We start from the raw sequence: 19037 nt of genomic DNA, 5'->3' as shown, positions 1-19037 counted from the left end.
ACTTTCTTTCGCATGCACTCCAAAAAGGCAGGGATTCTGCCTTGGTCACCACAGAGGCTTCCGAGCCTTGCTCTGCACATAGCTCTAGCAAATAATTTGTTGAATAAATGAAAAAAGATGCTTTCTTGCCTGCATCCCCCTTTCAGGGCATCTCTATCCCCTGCTGTATACTCCTGTTTCCCTCTCCTGGCCAAGAACTGTGCCAGTTCCACCCACTGCTTACAGTCTCTCTGGCTTTGGTCTCAGCTATGGTCCAGCATCCCTGTAAGCTGATCAGATGCCCCTCACTCTCCTGCTTAGCCTGGACCTGAGAACTTCTGATCTCTGCAAAGCAGAGGTAGAGGCCTTTCATCAGACGATCCAGTCTCCCACTGGCAACGAGGTGGAGTTTAGGATGAACAGATCCACAGAGAACCCACGCTGACTCTGAGTGGTCATTTTGCCGGTCACAATAAGATTTCCCACGCATCATGCACCTTTGCTAAGTTCAAAGTTAGGCAAGCATTTCGTAGAACCCACCTTTAAATTGTGTGGGTTGGCAATGTTACATTACAAGTTCATGTGGATCTGTGCATGTATGCATGACTGTACATCATGCCAGAGGTTTACTTGGTCACTACTCTCCACTTTATTTTTTGAATCAGAGTCTCCTACTAACCTAGAGTTCATAAATTTTGTTAGGCTGACTGGCCAAGAGCTCTAGGAATCTGCCTATCTCTGTCCGCACTCTCCAGTGTTGGGGTTACAGGTGTGTGTTTCCATGCCTGGACCCTCATTCATGCCCAGCATGCACTTTACCCACTGAACCCTCTCACCAGTCCCTAATTTTTTTCCTGAGTTTTGCTGGTCCCAGCATTTTTCCTGTGCTGTTTGCTTTCTCCTTTGGGCTGGTAAACGCCATAAAAATCTACCAGACTCTATGTAGTGAATCATTCCAGGAGGGCAACCCAACTCCTGGGCTCCTAACAAAGGAAGCAAATCAGACTCTGAGCCAGGGCTCTGGGGCTCCAGGTCCACACCGGCCCCTCTGTTTCACCCACCCCTGGAAATGACAGGTGTATGAACGTGGCTCCAATGTTGTATGTTATTTCTGCTTTTTCAATGTATAGAGTTGTATAAAAATAAAGGCTACTGGCTGGCTGGCACCCCTTCCCAGCATAATGACTAAGCAAGCATGTTGTTAGCTCCCCCAGCAGCAGTTCTCTGTACATGATAACACAGAGCAAAGATGAAAACTGCTACTCAGCTGAGCCAAACAACAGAAAAACACAAACAAGAAATTGCTAGTGCCGGAGGAGGACACCAGGATAAGTATTTCTTCCAGCTGTGGCACCTCAGACCAACGACAAACACAGGACCCAGGCCGGGTGCCCTGTCCACGTGGCCGATTACAGAGCAGAAGAAGTAGAAGGCTTTGGAGTCACAGGCAAACCAGGACTTGAAATGTGGCCACTCTGCAGGCTGACTTCACAGGTTTGGGTGAGTTTCTGATTTCTCTGTGTTGTCTACATGATGGGAGTGAAACAGCAGTGTATTTAAGAGGTCAGCTCTTGGGGGCTTATTCAAACCCCCATCATTGGGGCTGGAGAGACGGCTCAGCGGTTAAGAGCCAGACCTCCGTTAAAGTGGTCTCATATTTAAGCCTCACGTACTATTCCTCAAAATAACAATAAGAGTCAGCAGTTATGTACCAACTATTGCGCCAAACAGTATGCTAGTATTACGCATGGGAAAGACACTACACCTCACCCCCAGTGAGGTGGTGTGATCATCTGATAACGATCTCCACTTTATCATACTTTTCTATCACATCCTTTGATGGTTACTTCTCTTCAGGAGTCAGTAAAAAGCAGAGACTTGAAATATGCTTAAGATTTGGGGTTTAGTTGGTTCTTTCTCTTGAGAGAGATACTCCGCTCCCCACCACACACAAGCCCAGGCCAGGCTGCCGGAGGATGACATATCCAATGGAGGAAACCCCCAAGGAGCCTCCGCCCATAGTTAGCCAGACCCAGCTGAAAGCACATACAATTGCACCAGCCCGGTTCAGTTAAGCCTAGTCCTTACCAGAAGAACCGCCTCGCTGAACCCAGCCAAAACTGCTTAACCGCGAAAATGGGGTCTACCTATGTAGTTATAGTTTCAAGTTACTAAATTTTGAGGTGGTTGATAAGCTATTAAAAGCTAACTGACAAAAATCTATGCAATTGCCCTTTTGAAAATGAAGATGCCAGGGGACAGAGACATTAGGCAATTTTCCAAAGGTCACAGAATTACGAGGGGACAAATTGGGTGATCCAAGGCAGTCTGGCCCAGCAGCTTCTCTCTTACCCAGCTGATTATTCTGCTTGGGAAAGCAAGAATAAAATGTGTGTGAGGGTACCAGGGACACACAGCTCTAAGAGCAAAAAAGCCTCTGTGAGGTGTCCTTTAAGCCAGGACTAAAGAGTCACCGCAATCCTTTAGCTAGGTAAAGGTTTCCAGACACAGGAAGCAGCGTGTGCAGAGACCATAGGGTGAGAAAGAGCCTATGCACTGGCGGGAACTGTGCTCAAATGGGATGAGGACACAGCCTGCTGGGCCTCAGGGTTATGTCAAGAGTTTACTAGAAAAGCCTAGGAAAGCTGCAGCAGAGATTTCATCAGGGAGGTGTCGGGCTCTGGATTCCATGGGTGGGAAGTTCCTCACAGGGAGTAGGCAGAGGAGTGCTGAGGATGGGAGAGATGAGCCCAGGACCCGTGAAGACTCTGCTAGGAGCCATATGTCCCCACAAGAACCGTGAATGACAAGGGACACCTCCCTTCCCAACTTAGAAGGAAGCTCGAGATGGTGAAAAACTTGTTCAAGTTTACTTAAAAGGATCAGGGCTGGGACCAGATTAGAACCCAGGTCCGTGTGGCTCCAAACCCCTAGAAGCCACCATTGCCCTGCATATTCCAAAGGAGAACATGGGGATTTTGCAAGTAGAGACCTTCCTGAAAAAGTGACTTTCTAGTCATGTTCCTGCTCCAAGACTGACTACAGGTAGCACAGCGGTCCTACAGAGTTCTGCCAGGGGCCAGAAGGATGAAGCAGGAGAAGACAGAATCTGAGGACTGGTAGTCATTCAGTGCAGAGACTGGCACTGAATTGGAGAAGCAGCGCCCAGGGCCCCAGACAAAGAAAGGCCTCCCCGGAGAGGCAGAGGCTCTGGCACCCAGCCTGCATCCTCCCCGAGGGAATCCCACCCTGGATAGGGGTGAGGCTGGTGGAGTTCCTGCTCCTCCGGCCTCCATGGGGATCAGGAGTTCCCTTCTATTCCCCTGATGCATAGCCACAGCACTCAGGATAGCCCATGCCCAGAATGGAGGGGAGGGAGGAAGCTAGCCCACCAAAGCTGCTTGTGTCCTCGTGCATCTTCCCTCTGCTCAGGTCTAATACTTTATAAGACTACTGGATCTCTCTCTCTCTCTCTCTCTCTCTCTCTCTCTCTCTCTCTCACACACACACACACACACACACACACACACGTACGTATACATCCCACAGGCATGTACACACACCACCATACACACACCATAGCCATGCTGTTGCATAGGACTGTCCTTCCATGGACAGATGCTGTCTTCCCAAGCTTGGTTGCACCCACTTGCCCACTTGCCTAGGATCATCACAGCCAAGCCCCTTGCTGACTGTTATACTCTGCAAGAAAGGAGGGGCAGGGAGAGTCAGTCATACCTCCCAACCAATCAGCCTGTACTAGCTTCACAAGGGGGGAGGGACTAAGTGTCTATAGACTAAGGAAGCAGAGGGGAGGCACACATACTTATACCCGTGCGTAGACATGTACCAGAGTCATGTACACACATGCACCATAGCCATGCATATATATGCACATACACATCTGCACACACACCACAACCATATACACACCTATATATCCATATGTGCATACTGGTGCACATGTACACCCCGGCCTGTATACACATGTATACATACCACCATAGCCTTCTTGCTTGCAGAAGAAGGTGAGAAGTACCTCTCTGGTCACCTGAGAGACACCAAGTTCTCTCAGTTTAGGGGTGTTGCAGTTAAGAGAGTCTGAAGATTGAGTCACCTAGGTAGGCTGTGTCCCAAAGGTACCTGGAACAGTGCCAAGCTATCAGCTGTTGCCTCTATGCTGGGGCCAGGGGGTGCACAGAAGTCCTTGGAAAAGCTTCCATTGCTCCTCATCCCCTTAACCATCCTCCCCTCTCCAGGCCTCAGCAGGATTAAGTGAGATGATGAATGTGAAAGTGCTTGGTAAATTGTAAGGAGTGCAATGCAAATGTTAGCGGCTCTAACTGGGAGGCAGCCCAGGGGTGTGCAGCAGAGCCAGGTCTGGCTATAGGCTTTGAAGTCCCACAGGCCAGGTTCACAGCCTGGAGCCCCACCACCATGCTGATCAAGGTGTGAAGTCACTGAGACCTCATCTCTGCAGCTGCTAAGTGGAGATGGGATGGCGACACCATCCCGGTTAAAGGTGGCAACCCCGTGAAATCACTCTGCCCCTACAATGGTAAGCCTGTTTATGTATTTCTCAGCAAAGGTCTTCACACATGATAGAGTCCATCTCCTTAACTGTCCCTAGAACGCACAGAACCCAGTGGCCAGCCTCTTCTTGCCACGCTTTTCTTTGGTCTTTTTGAGACAGGGTCTCTCTGTAGCCCCAGCTGGCCTGGAACATGCTATGTAGACCAGGCTGGCCTTGAACTCACAGAGATCTGCCCGCCTCTGCCTCCCAAGTGCCGGGATTAAAGATGTGCCACCACGCCTGGTGCCATGATTTTCTTTAAAACTTCTCAAAGTGCTTACCTTTTTAGGGCTGGGGTTGCTCATCTTTGACCCCTAGAGTGTGAGAGAAGCTCCATGCATGTGCATTTTGAGCGGGTCCCCCTTGCCCTCCTCCCATCACCCCTCCTGATTCCTCTGTATGCTATATTTAGAGACACCTTGGAAGATCTATATCTCCCTGGAGATTCTTTACAGCAGTTCTGTGACTGACAGTCAGGCAGTGTGACAGCCTCAGAAGATGCATTGGCAGATGGAAATGAGACACGCCCCTCCACACCGCAGGCTTCCAGGAGTCTCCCTCTGGGAAGCAGATGCTGAGTTGGGCCAAGGCCTGGGAGAGCTGGGTGTGAAGAATGAGGGACTCAGTGAGCTGGGGAATGAGACAGGAAATACTGGAGAATAAATTCAGCAATAAAGGAGCTTCAGCTGTGAGCTACCGAGTGATTCTTATTGTTCAAATTATCTTTAAAACTTTTCATTTGAATCTGTTTAATAAGGGAAGGCTTACCCTAAGGAAGAGGTATTTTTTTAATGTGACTTGGGAGCTGAATTGGAAAGAACGTTGCAACAAAGATATTAAAAAGGGGATTAAAGCAAACCACTGGTGGCCCATCTCTGCAGGCTCCCACAACCTGCGACACAGCTCCCGAAACCATAAAATTAAATTACAAAGGGGGACACGGGAAGCGGGACGTTAATCATGATTCATCTTCTTTCTCGGCTCTGGGCTCCTAGTGCTAAGCAGACACATGGAGGGCTGTTCGAAGGGCTCCTGCTGTCCAGTGAGCTCTTGAAGCCCCATGGGACTCTCATCTTTCCTCAGGTCCCTTCTGGCTGGGTGACCCTGGTCAAGTCGCCTCTGAGCCTCATCATCCTCATTTATAAAACAATAGGAATTTTGACCATTTACTAAGAAAGGTTGCCAGAACAATGAAACAAGAAGGAACATTGGAATGCAGAGCCTGGCACACATCAGCTGCTCTACAAAGTGTTAGCTCCATTCCATGCAGCATTAAGGCAGAAAGAGGAAGAAAACTTGCTTTGTCTTGGCTTAGGTGATATCCTGTCCCTACTTGCCTCGGGACTTTCTCTGATGCCTGCAACCCTTGGCTTGGATCTTGGCCACTTCTGGGCCTCACTCTCCTGCAGGTGGCATTTTAATGGCTCATCCATCATTTACTTCTTCACTCATTCATACACAGTGCCTAGTCACAGAGTGCCAGGAACTTGGCTGGACACTGGGGAGACAAAGATGAGTAAGACACAAGCTCTGACCTTAAGGAGTCCATAGCACATTGAGAGAGAGGGAGTAGTTGCCACAAGGTAGTGTACAATAAGAACCAGGTCGCCACCCTCATCAGAACATCAAGATTTTCACCCAGGACTGAGCTACAAGGTATACTTCTGGCCAAAAGGCAGCGAGGGTGCTGGTTTGAATCTGGCTCTTCCATTCCACCACCCTCTTATAAAGATCACACCACCTGTCCCTCAGAGACAGGGAGGTGTTGTCTCTTAACAGTGATCTTGTCTGCTTTCTCTCATTAAATAATATGAGCTATGGAAACCAAGCCAACCCTGTTCTACATTTTTGCCCTCGCTCCCAAAATCTCAAAGTAAATGTTTTGGTCACTTGAGCAGTTTCTCTTGGACTGTTTCATGAAGAATAAACTCACCCTGTTTTTATCCTCATTCTATCATTTCATCTTTGATAACAGCAATGATGATAGTGAAGATAATAGTGATGGTGCTGATTGGGACGATGGTGATGGTGATGATGACAGTGTGATGAGGGTCATAATGGTAATAATGATGATGGTGATCATGGTGCTGGTACTGGTGATAAGATGGTGATGGTGGTGATGGTGATAATGATGATGATGATTTTCATGATGGTGGTGATTATGATGGTGATTGTGGTGATGGTGATAATGATGATAATGGTCATGTGATGATGATAATAATATTAATGGTGATGGTGATGATGGTGGTAGTAATCATGGCCATGGTGGTGATGATGATGGTGATGGCGATGATGATGATGACAGTAATAATAATGGTCATGGTGATAATGGTGATGGGGACGGTGTTGATAGTGGTGATGTTGACAATGATGATGAAGATGACGGTGGTACATGATGATGGTGGTGATGATGACAATGACTGGTGGTATAATGATGGTAATGACAATGAGAGTGGTGATAGTGATGATGGTGATTATGGTGGTGATGATGGTGATGTTGACGATGGCAGTGATGACAGTGGTGTCGTATGACGATGATGGTGATAATGATGAACATGGAGCATTTATCTCATTCCAGATGCTGTGTAGGCATTACAGTCATTACTCCATCAACACAACCCTTGAAGGTCATCACTATGACCTTTTCACATTTTTCAGATGAGGAAACTAAAACACACACAGTTTAAGGAACTTGGTTTCAGCTAGCAAGAGCTGTGATTCTAATCCTCCAGCCATGTGACAACACTACAAATCTTTAATAAAGAGATGAGATATCACTGTCTATTTAAGTTAAAAAGGAGAACATGGAGCCAGACCAAAGCCTCATGCCTGTAGTTCCAGTACTCAAGAGGCTGGGATAGATGATTGCTTGATTCCAGGAATTTGAGACCAGCTTGTACAACATAGAAAGACCCCATCACAAAGGAGAGAGAAAGAAGAGAGAGAGAGAGAGAGAGAGAGAGAGAGAGAGAGAGAGAGAAGCACTGTGGAATGTAGCTTAGTGGTAGAACTGACAGGCCCTTGTTCAATCCCCAGTACCAAAAATAAAGTAAAAGGAGAAAGAAACACTGAAGAAGGGGCAAAGGTGTTGAACGGTGAGCCGTAAGAATACAGAGGACAGCATACTTACTCTGGATCTTTAAGAGTGAGAAGGAATTCAATAGACATTCCTGGTAGTTGAGTAGCCTGAGCAGAGGCAAGGCTTTGCCCGCCCGCTGAAGTGAAGGACAGCAGAAAGACCTGTATCTAGAGATATAAGCAGCGCTGCTACACAGACCCCCAAAGGCCCAGCCAAGGGAGCGGAGGTCAATGGGGAGCCTTGGGAGATGTCCGATCATGCTGTTGATGCGCTTCAGGAGGATGAAGCTGGTAAGAGGCAGAAGGTTTCCTATGGGGAGAGGAAACAACTGCAGCAGAGCAAGATGTGAAGGTGGCAGAAAATGACAGGGATGCGAGCTAGAAAGCCATGATGGAGGGGCTGGAGCAGACGGGCGAGGAACTCCTGAGCTTCTGTCTGCCAGCACCGTGCCATGCACTAGCTCGTGTGGCAGGCAAGAATGGGGGTGCCTCCATGTCAAAGCGACAGGTGCTGAGACCCAGACTGGGGAGCTTAAAGAAGAGGCACTCCTGTTCCAGTGCTGGGTCTCAGGGCAAAAGATTCATCCCAAATGACCTCTGCAGTCATTCTCCAAATATTAAGAGATGTAGGAATATCTATTTCCATGGAAGGGTGCTTAACTGCTTTCCGCAGACTCTCAAGGAGAAGAAAGCACAGCCTAGCACTTTACACTGCAAAGATCTCCATCGCTAGCTCCTAGGAAGGGACATCAGTCTGGGTTTCCTTGTGTGGATTTTGTCCTTCTCATTCCCATCGACAGGTTTCAAGCTTTCAAAATGATAGTAAAAAGACAATGTGTGTCTGAAGCAATTTTCCAGAAAAATAAAATCTACTCAATTGCTTAATAACAACAGTAGAAAGAATTGCCCTCTTGGGAAACTCATTCAAACAAGGCAGTGGCTTGGGTTCCCACATGTCTCCGGTTTCCCCTGTGTGGAAGACTGGTTTGAACAAGGATCTACTGAAACAAGTGAACAGAGTGAAGCACCAGGCTACCAGCCAGAAGCTCTTTCTTGATCTTGGTTCTGTTGTTGTTTGGATTTGGAATGCTTAACACAGATTTCTTCCTGCAGACTGCTCTTCCCGTTAGACTCTGGCTTGGAATGATGCTCCGCAAAGCCTTTTGCCTCTGTAAACCAGGTTCTGTTTAACTTGATGATCTCATGTGCTCAGGAAGGGACTAGAAGCACTCAGGGAAGCTGATCACAACCAGCCAATCCAGGACCGCTTTCCCACTCTTTTTCCTCACCCATGATGCATTCTGTTCTTACAAACTCCCTTCCTTTCCCATGCCTGCTAGACTTTTCCACAGTCTGTTCCTTCGTCTCAAGATTAGAGAAAACTTCACCTCAGGAAACCCTGACAGCTAAGCTACTGTTAATCAGGACACCATCTCCCAGAGAACTGCACCCATGCCTTCTGTCATACTCAAGGTGTAGAGCTCTCAACTTGCTTCCCTGCCCTGCCCCAAAAGCTTAAACCAAATCTCAAGCACGTGCCCTCAGTGTGTTCTTTAATCAACACACTTATCATCACCTGTTGCCCTCTATCTTTTGCAAAGCACTGAAGGTCCATGAAGGAGTTCAGAGCATGTTTCCATCTTTCCATTGAGTGTATTCTGTCTACAAACATTATCTGGCAAACAGCAGGTGCACGATAAATATTTGCTGAGTGTCACTGTGTGAGTGTATATGTTTGCTCAGTGTCACTCACTGAGTTGGGAGGTCTTCACTGAGTCTGCCCTGCAGAAGGCAACAGTGAGCATTTGTTGAAGGAACCCAAAAGTAAATGAACAGGTGCTGTTCCGCAGTCAGAGCAATGGGGTCAATAGAAAACCCAAAGCCCTCATTTGGCTGAGGAAAGTTAGTGAGGAGGCAATGAATGAAGATGTAATCCTTGAATATGAGTCAGTAAAGAGGATTGCCACAATTCTCAAGCCCAAATTTAAGACTAATTAAAAGATAACTGAACAAGATTCTGGAGTTTAATTGACTCTAAACAGAACTATTGATTTCTTGCCAAAACCCATTTCTTCTCACTTCTTACCCACCTCTTCAGACAGCACCATTGGTCAACCAGAAACCCAAGCCAAAAACCTGGGTTCAGTCTCCATGTCTCTGTGTGCTCCAAGCCATCAGCAGAGCCTGTGGCTCCTCTTGGGCTACACACTGAATTCCCAGTTCCTTCCATCTCTGCTCTACTCGCTGTGGTCCAGACACTATCCCCTGTGGGCCTCAGTTGACCTGTTGCAGCATTTTCTCAGAGACCTCTGACTTTCTCTCTCACACATTCTAAGACATCTCTTCACAGAAGCTGAAGGATCTTTGAAAAACTCCTAAAGCGTTCCACCACTCATACAATAAATTTCAGCTCTGTACAGTGACACTTCAGGCCTCTGAGACCTGGCTTGCCTGATTCAGGTGTCCGTTGTCACTGTGTCCTCAACCCTCTAACCATGGTATCCTTCTCAAAGCTCACATCTTCCCCTCAGGGTCTTTGCTCTTGCTCTGCCCTCTGCCTGGATGTCTTTTCCAGGATTGTTGTCCAGGACTCAGCTCAAAACTGAAACCTCAGCTAAAAGGGCTCTAGCTATTACTTTGCTGTACTTTATTTCCAGCCTTGGACTTGTTGCTATCTGAAAGTAGCTCGTTTAATTTATGTGCTTATCATCGGTCCCCTCCAATGAGAATACATTCCTATTCTGAAGTTATCACAGTATTTTTTTTTTAAATTTGCTCTCATTATTTGTTATTCTACCTGGTTCAAAATCCTGTCCCCCAGCTCTTAACACAATGCCTGGCACACAGCAGCTGCCTAATACGTATTTTTCTAATTGAATGAATGAACTCAAATGTGTCCATGGCGCAAATTCATCATGAAAGCGAATGTGGTGTCAATCACCACCTGCAGGAGTTGGGGGATAGTCCAGTCAGTGTGCATTGTTCACATTCCTATTTCTGCAGTTGGTTCTGGGGTCCCCGCTGCCACAATCACCAGCACTGTAGGCAGGAAACAACCAAGTCGTCAGGTGAAGGGAAACAAAAAACCAGGGGCATTTAGTTTGTAGAGACAAGAAATCCCAGGAGGAATCTTGCTGCCATCCTTTACCATCTAAAGCATTACAGAAGGGAGAGGGGATAAATTCATTCTGGAGCCCCAAGAGCAGAATCCAGATCACTTAGCTTGATAGAAACAGATTTCAGTTATAGGGAGAGCATGACCCTTTGAGAGAGTTCACAGCAAGGGCTGTCTCAGAACACAGCACCTCCAGCTCCGGGAAAGGGTATGAGTGACTGCCTACTTGGCAAAAATGTTGAGGAAGTGACTCAGGCAGCATAAGATGGTGTCCAAGATTTCTATGACATTTAGGGACAGGGTCAAGAAAAAGGTTCTGGATAACAAGGTTTGAGAACTTGCTCACTAACTATTCTGAAGAGGATAACACCAAACACAACTTTACACAGTAGGCAGGGGAAAGGCTTGTAGATAGGTGTTTCAAGGCCTTGAATGAGCGTGAGACACTGTGGACTGCTCCCCGGATATAAAAATCTACTCATGATCACTCAGAGCACAGGGCTCCCAAGTAATCTGTGTAGAAATACTTTATATTCCAAGGGAGGATGGCCACCATCTCGCATCTAGGCTAAGATGGTCTTGGTTTCAGTTTTGGAATTCTACCTCTTCTTCAGGGGTTGGAGAGATGGTTCAGCAGTTCAGAACACTGGCTGTTCTTGCAGAAAACCCTGGTTCAAATCCCAGCACCCACACAGCAGCTAACAACAGTCCGTAACTCCAGTTCCAGGGCATCTGACACCCTCTTCTGTCCTCTGCAGGCATTGTTATGTATGACACATGGGTGCAGGCAATACATGCAGGCAATGCACACATATACATAAAATAACAATAATAAATAAAAAAAGAAAGAAGCCCCTTCAAATCTCACCTGCCTCTTTTGTATCAAAGTGCTTACTTAGCCAGATCTGTAAAACAATGCTTGGGAGGCTGAGGCAAGAGGATTTCCATAAGTTTGAGTTCATCTCGGGATACACAGTGCATTCTAGGCCGCCTTGGACTAAACAGTGAGACTCTGTCTCAAAAAACAAAATGACAAACAGATAAACAAATGAGCTTCAGTTAAAAATGGGAGAGGGGACTGGAGATGTGGCTCAGTGTTTGGGAGTACTTGCCATTCTTCCAGAGGACCTGAGTTTGGTTCCTAGCACCCACACCAGGCAGGCTCATGGACACCGGTGACTCCATTTCCCAGGGATCTGATGCCCTCTTCGATTTTCTCAGGCACTCACACAAGTGGCAAACACTCACACAAGTAGACACACATACACATACACATACACATAAATAAAACCATACAAATAAATCTTTTAAAAATTTAAAAGTGGGAGAAAGGAGTAATTGAAACCAGAATGACACAGTCTAATAATTATCGAAAGTCAGTTTCACACAAACATAAACTCTTACCGTCCTATCTCATATGGAGTTCAAAATAGTGCCTACCTTGCATAAAAACTGTAGGGTGTATAGAATTGACAACCATCATTATTACAAGGAATTTTATCAGTCCAACTATCCCTCTTTGTCACTCCAGCAACCCCTACCAAACACACAGCTGTCAGCCCCATTTGGCAGACAAGGTAACCAAAGCTCGGATCAACAGATGAGGCACAGATGCTGCAGCTGGTGCGGGGCTGAAGTGTGATCTGAACCCAGTTATCTGACTCTACCAGCATGGCTGCCTTTTATTTCAGGAAGAGCTCATTGTGCTCTACTTCGTTGATAGCGACACAATTATGATATCGTTTATTCATCTAAGTCAGTGGTTTCCCAGTTCTTTTCTCAGTAGCGAGACTCTTTTCAAATAAAACCATACTCAGAACTCCAGTTAGTAAAACTGATAAAAATCTGAACAGCTCTGGTTGAAATGTTGGGGCAGACTGGGGCCCAGGCACCAACCTACTTGACTCTAGGTTTCTTGGAGCACAGTGTAAAGACCCCAGATAGAAGCCAACAGCAGTAACCCTCCCTGCAGTGAACTCTGTGGATTCCATATTAAGGGCAGCCTTGCCTGTATAATGCATCTTTCATTTCCTTGTTTCCCATCACATTCGATCCTCATTATCATCTCTGAGGTGGACAAGGCAGGACCCATCATCCTCAATTTGCAGATGAGGAAATCAAGGCCAAACGAAGTGAAGCAACTGGCCACAAAGTTTTGCCAGTTCAATTTCTGGCCAAGAACAGACTGGAAGTAGAGTCCGTCTCCATGAATTCAGTGTGACCTGGCAGAGAAGGTGCCATCTACTGGAAATTGCTGCTGACCTTTGGTCCTGAAAGTGGACAATCAGCTCCTTGGCCACTGAGAGCTGAGTACAGCCCCAAGGTTTCAAACCTCTGCCAAGGTCCTGTCCCAGACAGATGGCAACGAACAGGGGAGAACAGCCCAGCGCCACTGAATGAACTAGCCATAGGATTTTGGCGGTAGACAGGCCATTTCCATCTGAACTGGGTCATGCTGAGTACCAGGCAGGGGAGGCGAGAGCTGCCAGCCTGCCTTCCACCTTCATCTGCAGTAAGCAAAGAAGCTTGTAAAGGGGCAGCCAGCGGGAGTAATGACCTGAGGATCAGCTACACTTTTTCCCTAGCTTTTCCTTAGATAGCCCTGAAACCAGAGGCAATTACTAAATGCCTGAATGGTCTCCTCACTCCAGAGCATCTCTGAACTGAGTTGGAACATGTGTTGGAGCAGAAAACATTTAATTAACACTTAGTCTTTAATTAGCCCTTAATTATTAACACTTAATCCATCTGTAAAATGGGGACACTAATACCCCTTCATAGGGACTCTGAAAGGATTAATTAATATTTGTAGCCCACTTTGAAGATGCAGAGCCTTGAAGATGTGGCATTAATCACTGCAGCTGAGGTGCTCCCTTTTTTTAATGAGGTCCTTTCTTCTGCCCCCTTCCTCTCCTTGCCAATATTCATCCCCAACAACGTCTCCCCAACTTTGCCCTAGTGGAGAAACACTTAGTTCTGTGTTTCCCAGACACGGAATTTCCTATCTAGGAAACCAGCTATTTACAGCCATCTTCCCGCACTTTAATTTTCTATTATGTCCTCTGAATATGTCAATGCCTTCCCAGTAAATATTTTGATGTGCGCTCTTGCAGTAGCTTCTGTGGAGGCTGAATGGGACAGCTGCTCCCCGTATTAGGGAATTCCAGATGTGGTTTCAAACCACCAGACTCATCTGTGCCCATTGCCTGGACTTTGCATGGGAGAGGAAAAGGATCTTTTAGTAAGTTGCCTCTGGGGACACTCATGAGTCATCTAACCCTCAGCCTTGGCTAGGATGCTCAAGCAAGGACCCCAGACTGGCTTCTGAGTTGCTTGTGCCTTTAGAATGAGAAATGTCTCCTTAGTAGCTGGAAAAGAGGCAGGCGGGAATGCAACTCTGGCCTGGTTCTTCTCTGCCCCAGAACTTCAGAACCTTGGTCAGCCCTTCCTTTAAAACTACCATAATTATGGGGGTGGAGACAAAACATAAGGGATAGGGATTAACACTGGGCCAGAAGATTGAATCAAAGACCAGAGATTTCCATTTCTACACCCTCCCTTTCCCTCTTTGCTACCAACCAAATAGAGGGCTACTCACTCTTCTTGGAAGCTGACAGTCCCAGCCACCTGGGTAGAGAGCGTTTCCATCGAGGTCGTGGGCTGCAGGGACTCCGGCAAGCCCTGAACTCTCTTCCAGATCTCATGGCAAATCTTGTCTAGGCTGTCTTGGGGTGTATTCTGGTGAATCCAGACATATCTGGGAAATGGCCCCAGGGCTGAGGGGTGCTTGGCCACCAGGGCAGAGGATGGAGGAAGCCCATTCCCACTGGCCATCCTCTTCCTCTCTTTCCGGAAGCACCTTTGTCCACCCAGGGCTCATTCACCAGAAAGGGAGCTGAGGACTGGGCCCCGGAAGCAGTCAGTGCTGGCCTGCTGTGCCTCTAGCCAGAGAGTGGCTTTCAGAAGCCTTTGGTTTGGGGTGGGGTGGAGGGTGAGGGGCAACTTCCTTTTGGGGAGGGGGGCTTAAGTTGACTTGTTTTTATTTGCTCTTTGCTGACTTTTGCCCCCCTCCCCCTCTCCCTTAGAAGAAAATATTTAAAAGTCAACAAAAACCAGTAACTTAGTAACCGTGGAATCCCCTGGAGCTCAGGAACCAAGCGCCTGGGCCGGCAGAATGACATCTGGGAATAGCTGGAGGGGAGGACTGGCTCTCCCCGCAAAACCCAGCATTCCCCCTATGTGGCACCACTATGACACCTTGCGGTGCCTGGGTAAGGCCATGGAACTGTCACTTCCCACCTTCCCAAGAACCCAGTGCACCCAGAGGACCAACTGCCCCTGCCCAACCCCGGCAGGCTTTTGCTCTCTCTGCTGCCCCGACACCTCTGCTGTGCGGGGGCGGGGGTTAGAAATCTCCAATGTGGCGCTGTTTGGTCAGCTTGCCGGGTCGGGTCGGGTTCCCAGCAGACACCTGCTGTCCCTGCACAGAGCTGTGACCAGGCCAACACCGCCAGAGGAAGGGTCCCAAACACTTAAAAGGACGCCGATTGGGCAGGGCGGGCCCAGGCGGGTGTCTTCCGCCTTTGTTTGTCAGTAGCTCCCACACCCTTGCCCTGGAGACCTGGGATTCTTTCTGTGGGTTCAAGCTCAACGGCTCGGCTAGGTGCGCGGGGAGGGGGGGCGCACGGGCCAGGGCGTTCGGACCCAAGGCCAGCACGTGGGATGGACTGGGATGGAGCCCGCAAGACCCCCTGGCGCTTCCCCCATTTGAAGTCTGTTCCCACTCCACCACTTCAAAAAAACCTCAGGGCCTGCGGGGGTGGGGGACCCGCCCCTTTGAGCTCTGATTTTAGCCCTAACTGCCATGCCGTGGGGCATTGAATGCCAAGTGCTGCCTCAAGTCTAATTCTAGTTAAACTCATGAGGTTAGTACCGCTCTCCATGATTCTTGTACATGGTGGAAACGGAGTCTCAGAGTCATAAAGGTCCAGGGCTCAAGAAGCAAGGCTTGGGATTCAAACGCCAGGACTCTACACCTGATAGCGCCTGGTGGCTCTCAGGCAGACAGGCAGCCGCTGGGCTGGTGCAAGCTTCAGGGGTCCGGGGCCAGGGAGGCTGGCCCAGGTGCTGGGTGGTAGTGGTGGTGCGGCATTCCCTAGCTCTTTACTGAGGATCAGTAGTCTCCCCACTCAATGAATCATCTTCTCTACAGAAAGCCAATCCAGCACCTAAGCAAGCTCTCCCTGGTCCCCTAAATCTGTAGTTACTCCTGCAAGTGTCCCTCTGGGAAGGGACTGCAAGAGGCAGAGGAAGAAGGAGACGGATGAAGATGGTTCCCCTAGAAGCCGGCTGCAGTGACCTGGCACAGTATCCCTTAGCTATATTACCATTCCCCCAGTACCCATGGACCCCTCTCTGTTCCAGGTAAGCTTCTGAGGACTGGACAGGCAAGAAGGCAAAGGGAAGGTCTGGTGCCTGCCTGCTCTAGTGAAGCCATTTTCCAAGGAGGTAGCCCAATCACTAACAGGCAAAACTGACCAACCTGAGGCAACAGGGCAGAGCTGCAGCCACTTGTAGATGGTGGTCCAGATAAGGGCCCGCCCGATGGCTGAGGCAGGAGGACCTCAAGTTCCAGATTAGTCTAAGCCTGCAGAGTGAGACCCATCACACTTCCAGCACATAGTAGGCACTCAATAAATTCATGTTGGTTGAACTAATGGTATGCTGTATCTAAAGTACCTGGTATGCAGTAGGTGCCCACTACAAAACCTTGCTCTTTACAGAGAGACTGAGTTCGTGGAAATGTTGACTCTGAGTTTTGAAATCCGGGCTTCATTCCTTTTTGATTTTCATTATGAAATTGAAGCTGTGTTCCTTTGGGGAAAATTCCAAGGACCTAGACTGAATAAGATTATAGTTAAGAATGTAGAAAAACCTTTTAAGATAGTGTATTTAAAGGGAAAGTGATCATTTCTGATGAAATATTAATATTTCTGAAAATGTCACCCAGTGTTTGTGCTGCTTGGCATTTGGTAGGCTAACACCCATGCTCCGAGCAGAGCACCAAGACCTTGCAGTGCCCAGGCCACAGGATTCAGGAAAGTCAGCCAGCTTACCCTGCTGCCTCTGTTCGCTTCCCCCCACCCCCCCTTAGCAGGAAACCAGGCAGTAGGGGCTAAATCAGAAAGGACTGCATAAAAAAGCCAGGAGAATGAACAAAGATACAGGTAGGGTTTCCTGGCGCACACAGGCTTTTACAAGAGTAATGCTGTATTTAGAAACTGCATAAAGCTACGTCTAATACAAGTGCCACCAGCCATACAGGGTGATTGACATTTTAATTGTATTTTAACATTAGTTTAAAATTTTGACTCATGGGCCGAGAAGATGGCTCAGTTGGTAAAGCGCTTGCCTTGTAAGCATGAGGACCTGGGTTCAGATTCCCAAAACCCATGTACAAAAATGTGGGTAACAGTGTGCCTATAACGCCATCACTGCAGAGGGGGAGACAGAAGGATCCCGAGGGCTTGCTGTAGCCAGTCTAGTGGAATCAGTGAACTCCAGGTTCAGTGAGAGACTCTGACTGAAAAAATTAGGAGCGTAATAGTGTAAGAAACCCAGTGACAACTTCTGGCCTCCACACATGCACATATACACATAACAACATGCATATACACCAACACAAATACAACTAACTAACTAAATAATAAATAAATAAATAAATGAATAAATAAATAAATAAAATAGCAACAAAATGGTTCTCCACCTACACTAGCCACATCTCAAGTATTTAAAAACCACCCAAGCCTAGGGCATATTTAACAACATAGAGAACATCTTACCACAAGACACGTGAACTCCAGAATCAGACTATTTGAGCTCATATTCAGAGTTCATCACATTTTGAATTTTCTGGCAGTGTAAACTGAGGCAAGCTATTGTGTGTGCTATGTGCTGATGGTTTGCTAGGGTCATCAAAGTGTATTGGTCCAAACGAAGAACTTGCTTTCCTTTATAGTTTTGGAAGTTAGAAGGTCAAGATCAAGGTTGGTTTCATTCTGGGGTGTGAAGGTTCATTTTAACTGTCAACTTGATACACTCTCCAACCACTTACAAAGGGAGTCTCAATGAGGGATTGACTAGATTAGGTTGGCCTCTGGGCATGCCTGTGGGGGATTATCTTGATTACATTAATTGAGGTGGGAGAACCTGCTTACTTTGGTTGGCACCAGTCCCAGGATCCTGGATTATTTATGAAGGGAGAGCATGGACTGAGCACTAACAGGCTTGCATTAATTCATCTCTCTCTGCTCTTGATTGTGGATGTCATGTGACCAGCTGCTTCAGGTTCCTGCTGCCTTTACTTCCTTGCCATGAGGAACTAGAATCCTGAGCCAAAATAGATCCTTTTTCCCTCAAGCTGTTTTTGTCAGGGTATTTTATCACAGCAATAGGAAAAGAAAGCAAAGCAGGAGAGCCCTTCCTTAGTGTGGAGGGAGTCTTTTTTCCCGTCTTCACATGGTTTGTCTCTGTGCTTGACTGCATCCCAATCTTCTTTTTTAAAAATATTTTGTTATTTTTTATGTGTATAAGTGTATTGCCTGCCTGTGTGTAGGTGCACCTGTGTCGTGTAATGCCTGCAGAAGTCAGAAGAGTCCCTGGAACCGGGGTTACGGATGGTTTTAGGTGCCATGTGGGTGCTGGGAAATGAACCCACGTCCTCTGCAAGAACAGCAGCCAGTGCTCTTAACCATGAGCCAACTCTCCAGCCCCCGAGTCTCCTCCTTTGAAAAGGGCATGAGGACTGGGGAGACAGTTCACTTGGCATCTCCTCCTTTGAAAAGGGCATGAGGACTGGGGAGACAGTTCACTTGGCAAAGTGTTTGCCATGCAAGCTTGAAGGACTTGCTTTTAATCCTTAGCACCCAAGGGCCTACCAGTCCAACCTAACTGGAGAGTCCCAGATCTCAGGGAGAGGACCTGTCTCGAAAAAAAAAAAAAAAAAATGGTGGCTGGAGAGATGGCTCAGCAGTTAAGAACACTGACTGTTCTTGCAAAAGGCCCGGGTTCAAATCCTAGCACCCACATGGCAGCTAACAACTGTCCGTAACTCCAGTTCCAGGGGATCCAACAGCCTCTTCTGTCCTCTGCTGACATTGCACAACACAGGTGCACTTACCTATATGCAGGCAATACACGCATACATGTAAAATAAAAATAATAAAAATATTTTTAAAAAAGTGAACAGCTCCTGAGTAAACACACACGTGCACGCACACACACACACACACA

General features: G+C 47.5%; 1 protein-coding gene across 1 annotated transcript in view; it reads right to left on the bottom strand.

Annotated features, from left to right (window-relative positions):
- CUNH1orf94 (chromosome unknown C1orf94 homolog) overlaps positions 1 to 15688 on the bottom strand; it is a 44089-nt gene extending 28401 nt beyond the window's left edge. Inside the window, exons 1-2 of the mRNA XM_008829248.1 lie at positions 15679 to 15688; positions 14344 to 14620 (exon numbers count right to left, since the gene is read on the bottom strand). Coding sequence (XP_008827470.1) covers positions 14344 to 14620; positions 15679 to 15688 — 287 coding nt within the window. The remainder of the gene's footprint in view (positions 1 to 14343; positions 14621 to 15678) is intronic.
- Between the last annotated feature and the right edge of the window lie 3349 nt (positions 15689 to 19037).

The sequence above is a fragment of the Nannospalax galili genome, unplaced genomic scaffold, assembly GCF_000622305.1.
Source record: "Nannospalax galili isolate Female #2095 unplaced genomic scaffold, S.galili_v1.0 scaffold473, whole genome shotgun sequence".
Classification (NCBI taxonomy): domain Eukaryota; kingdom Metazoa; phylum Chordata; class Mammalia; order Rodentia; family Spalacidae; genus Nannospalax; species Nannospalax galili.
Note: the sequence above shows the minus strand (reverse complement) of the source record. Positions and strands in the feature narration are given on the sequence as shown.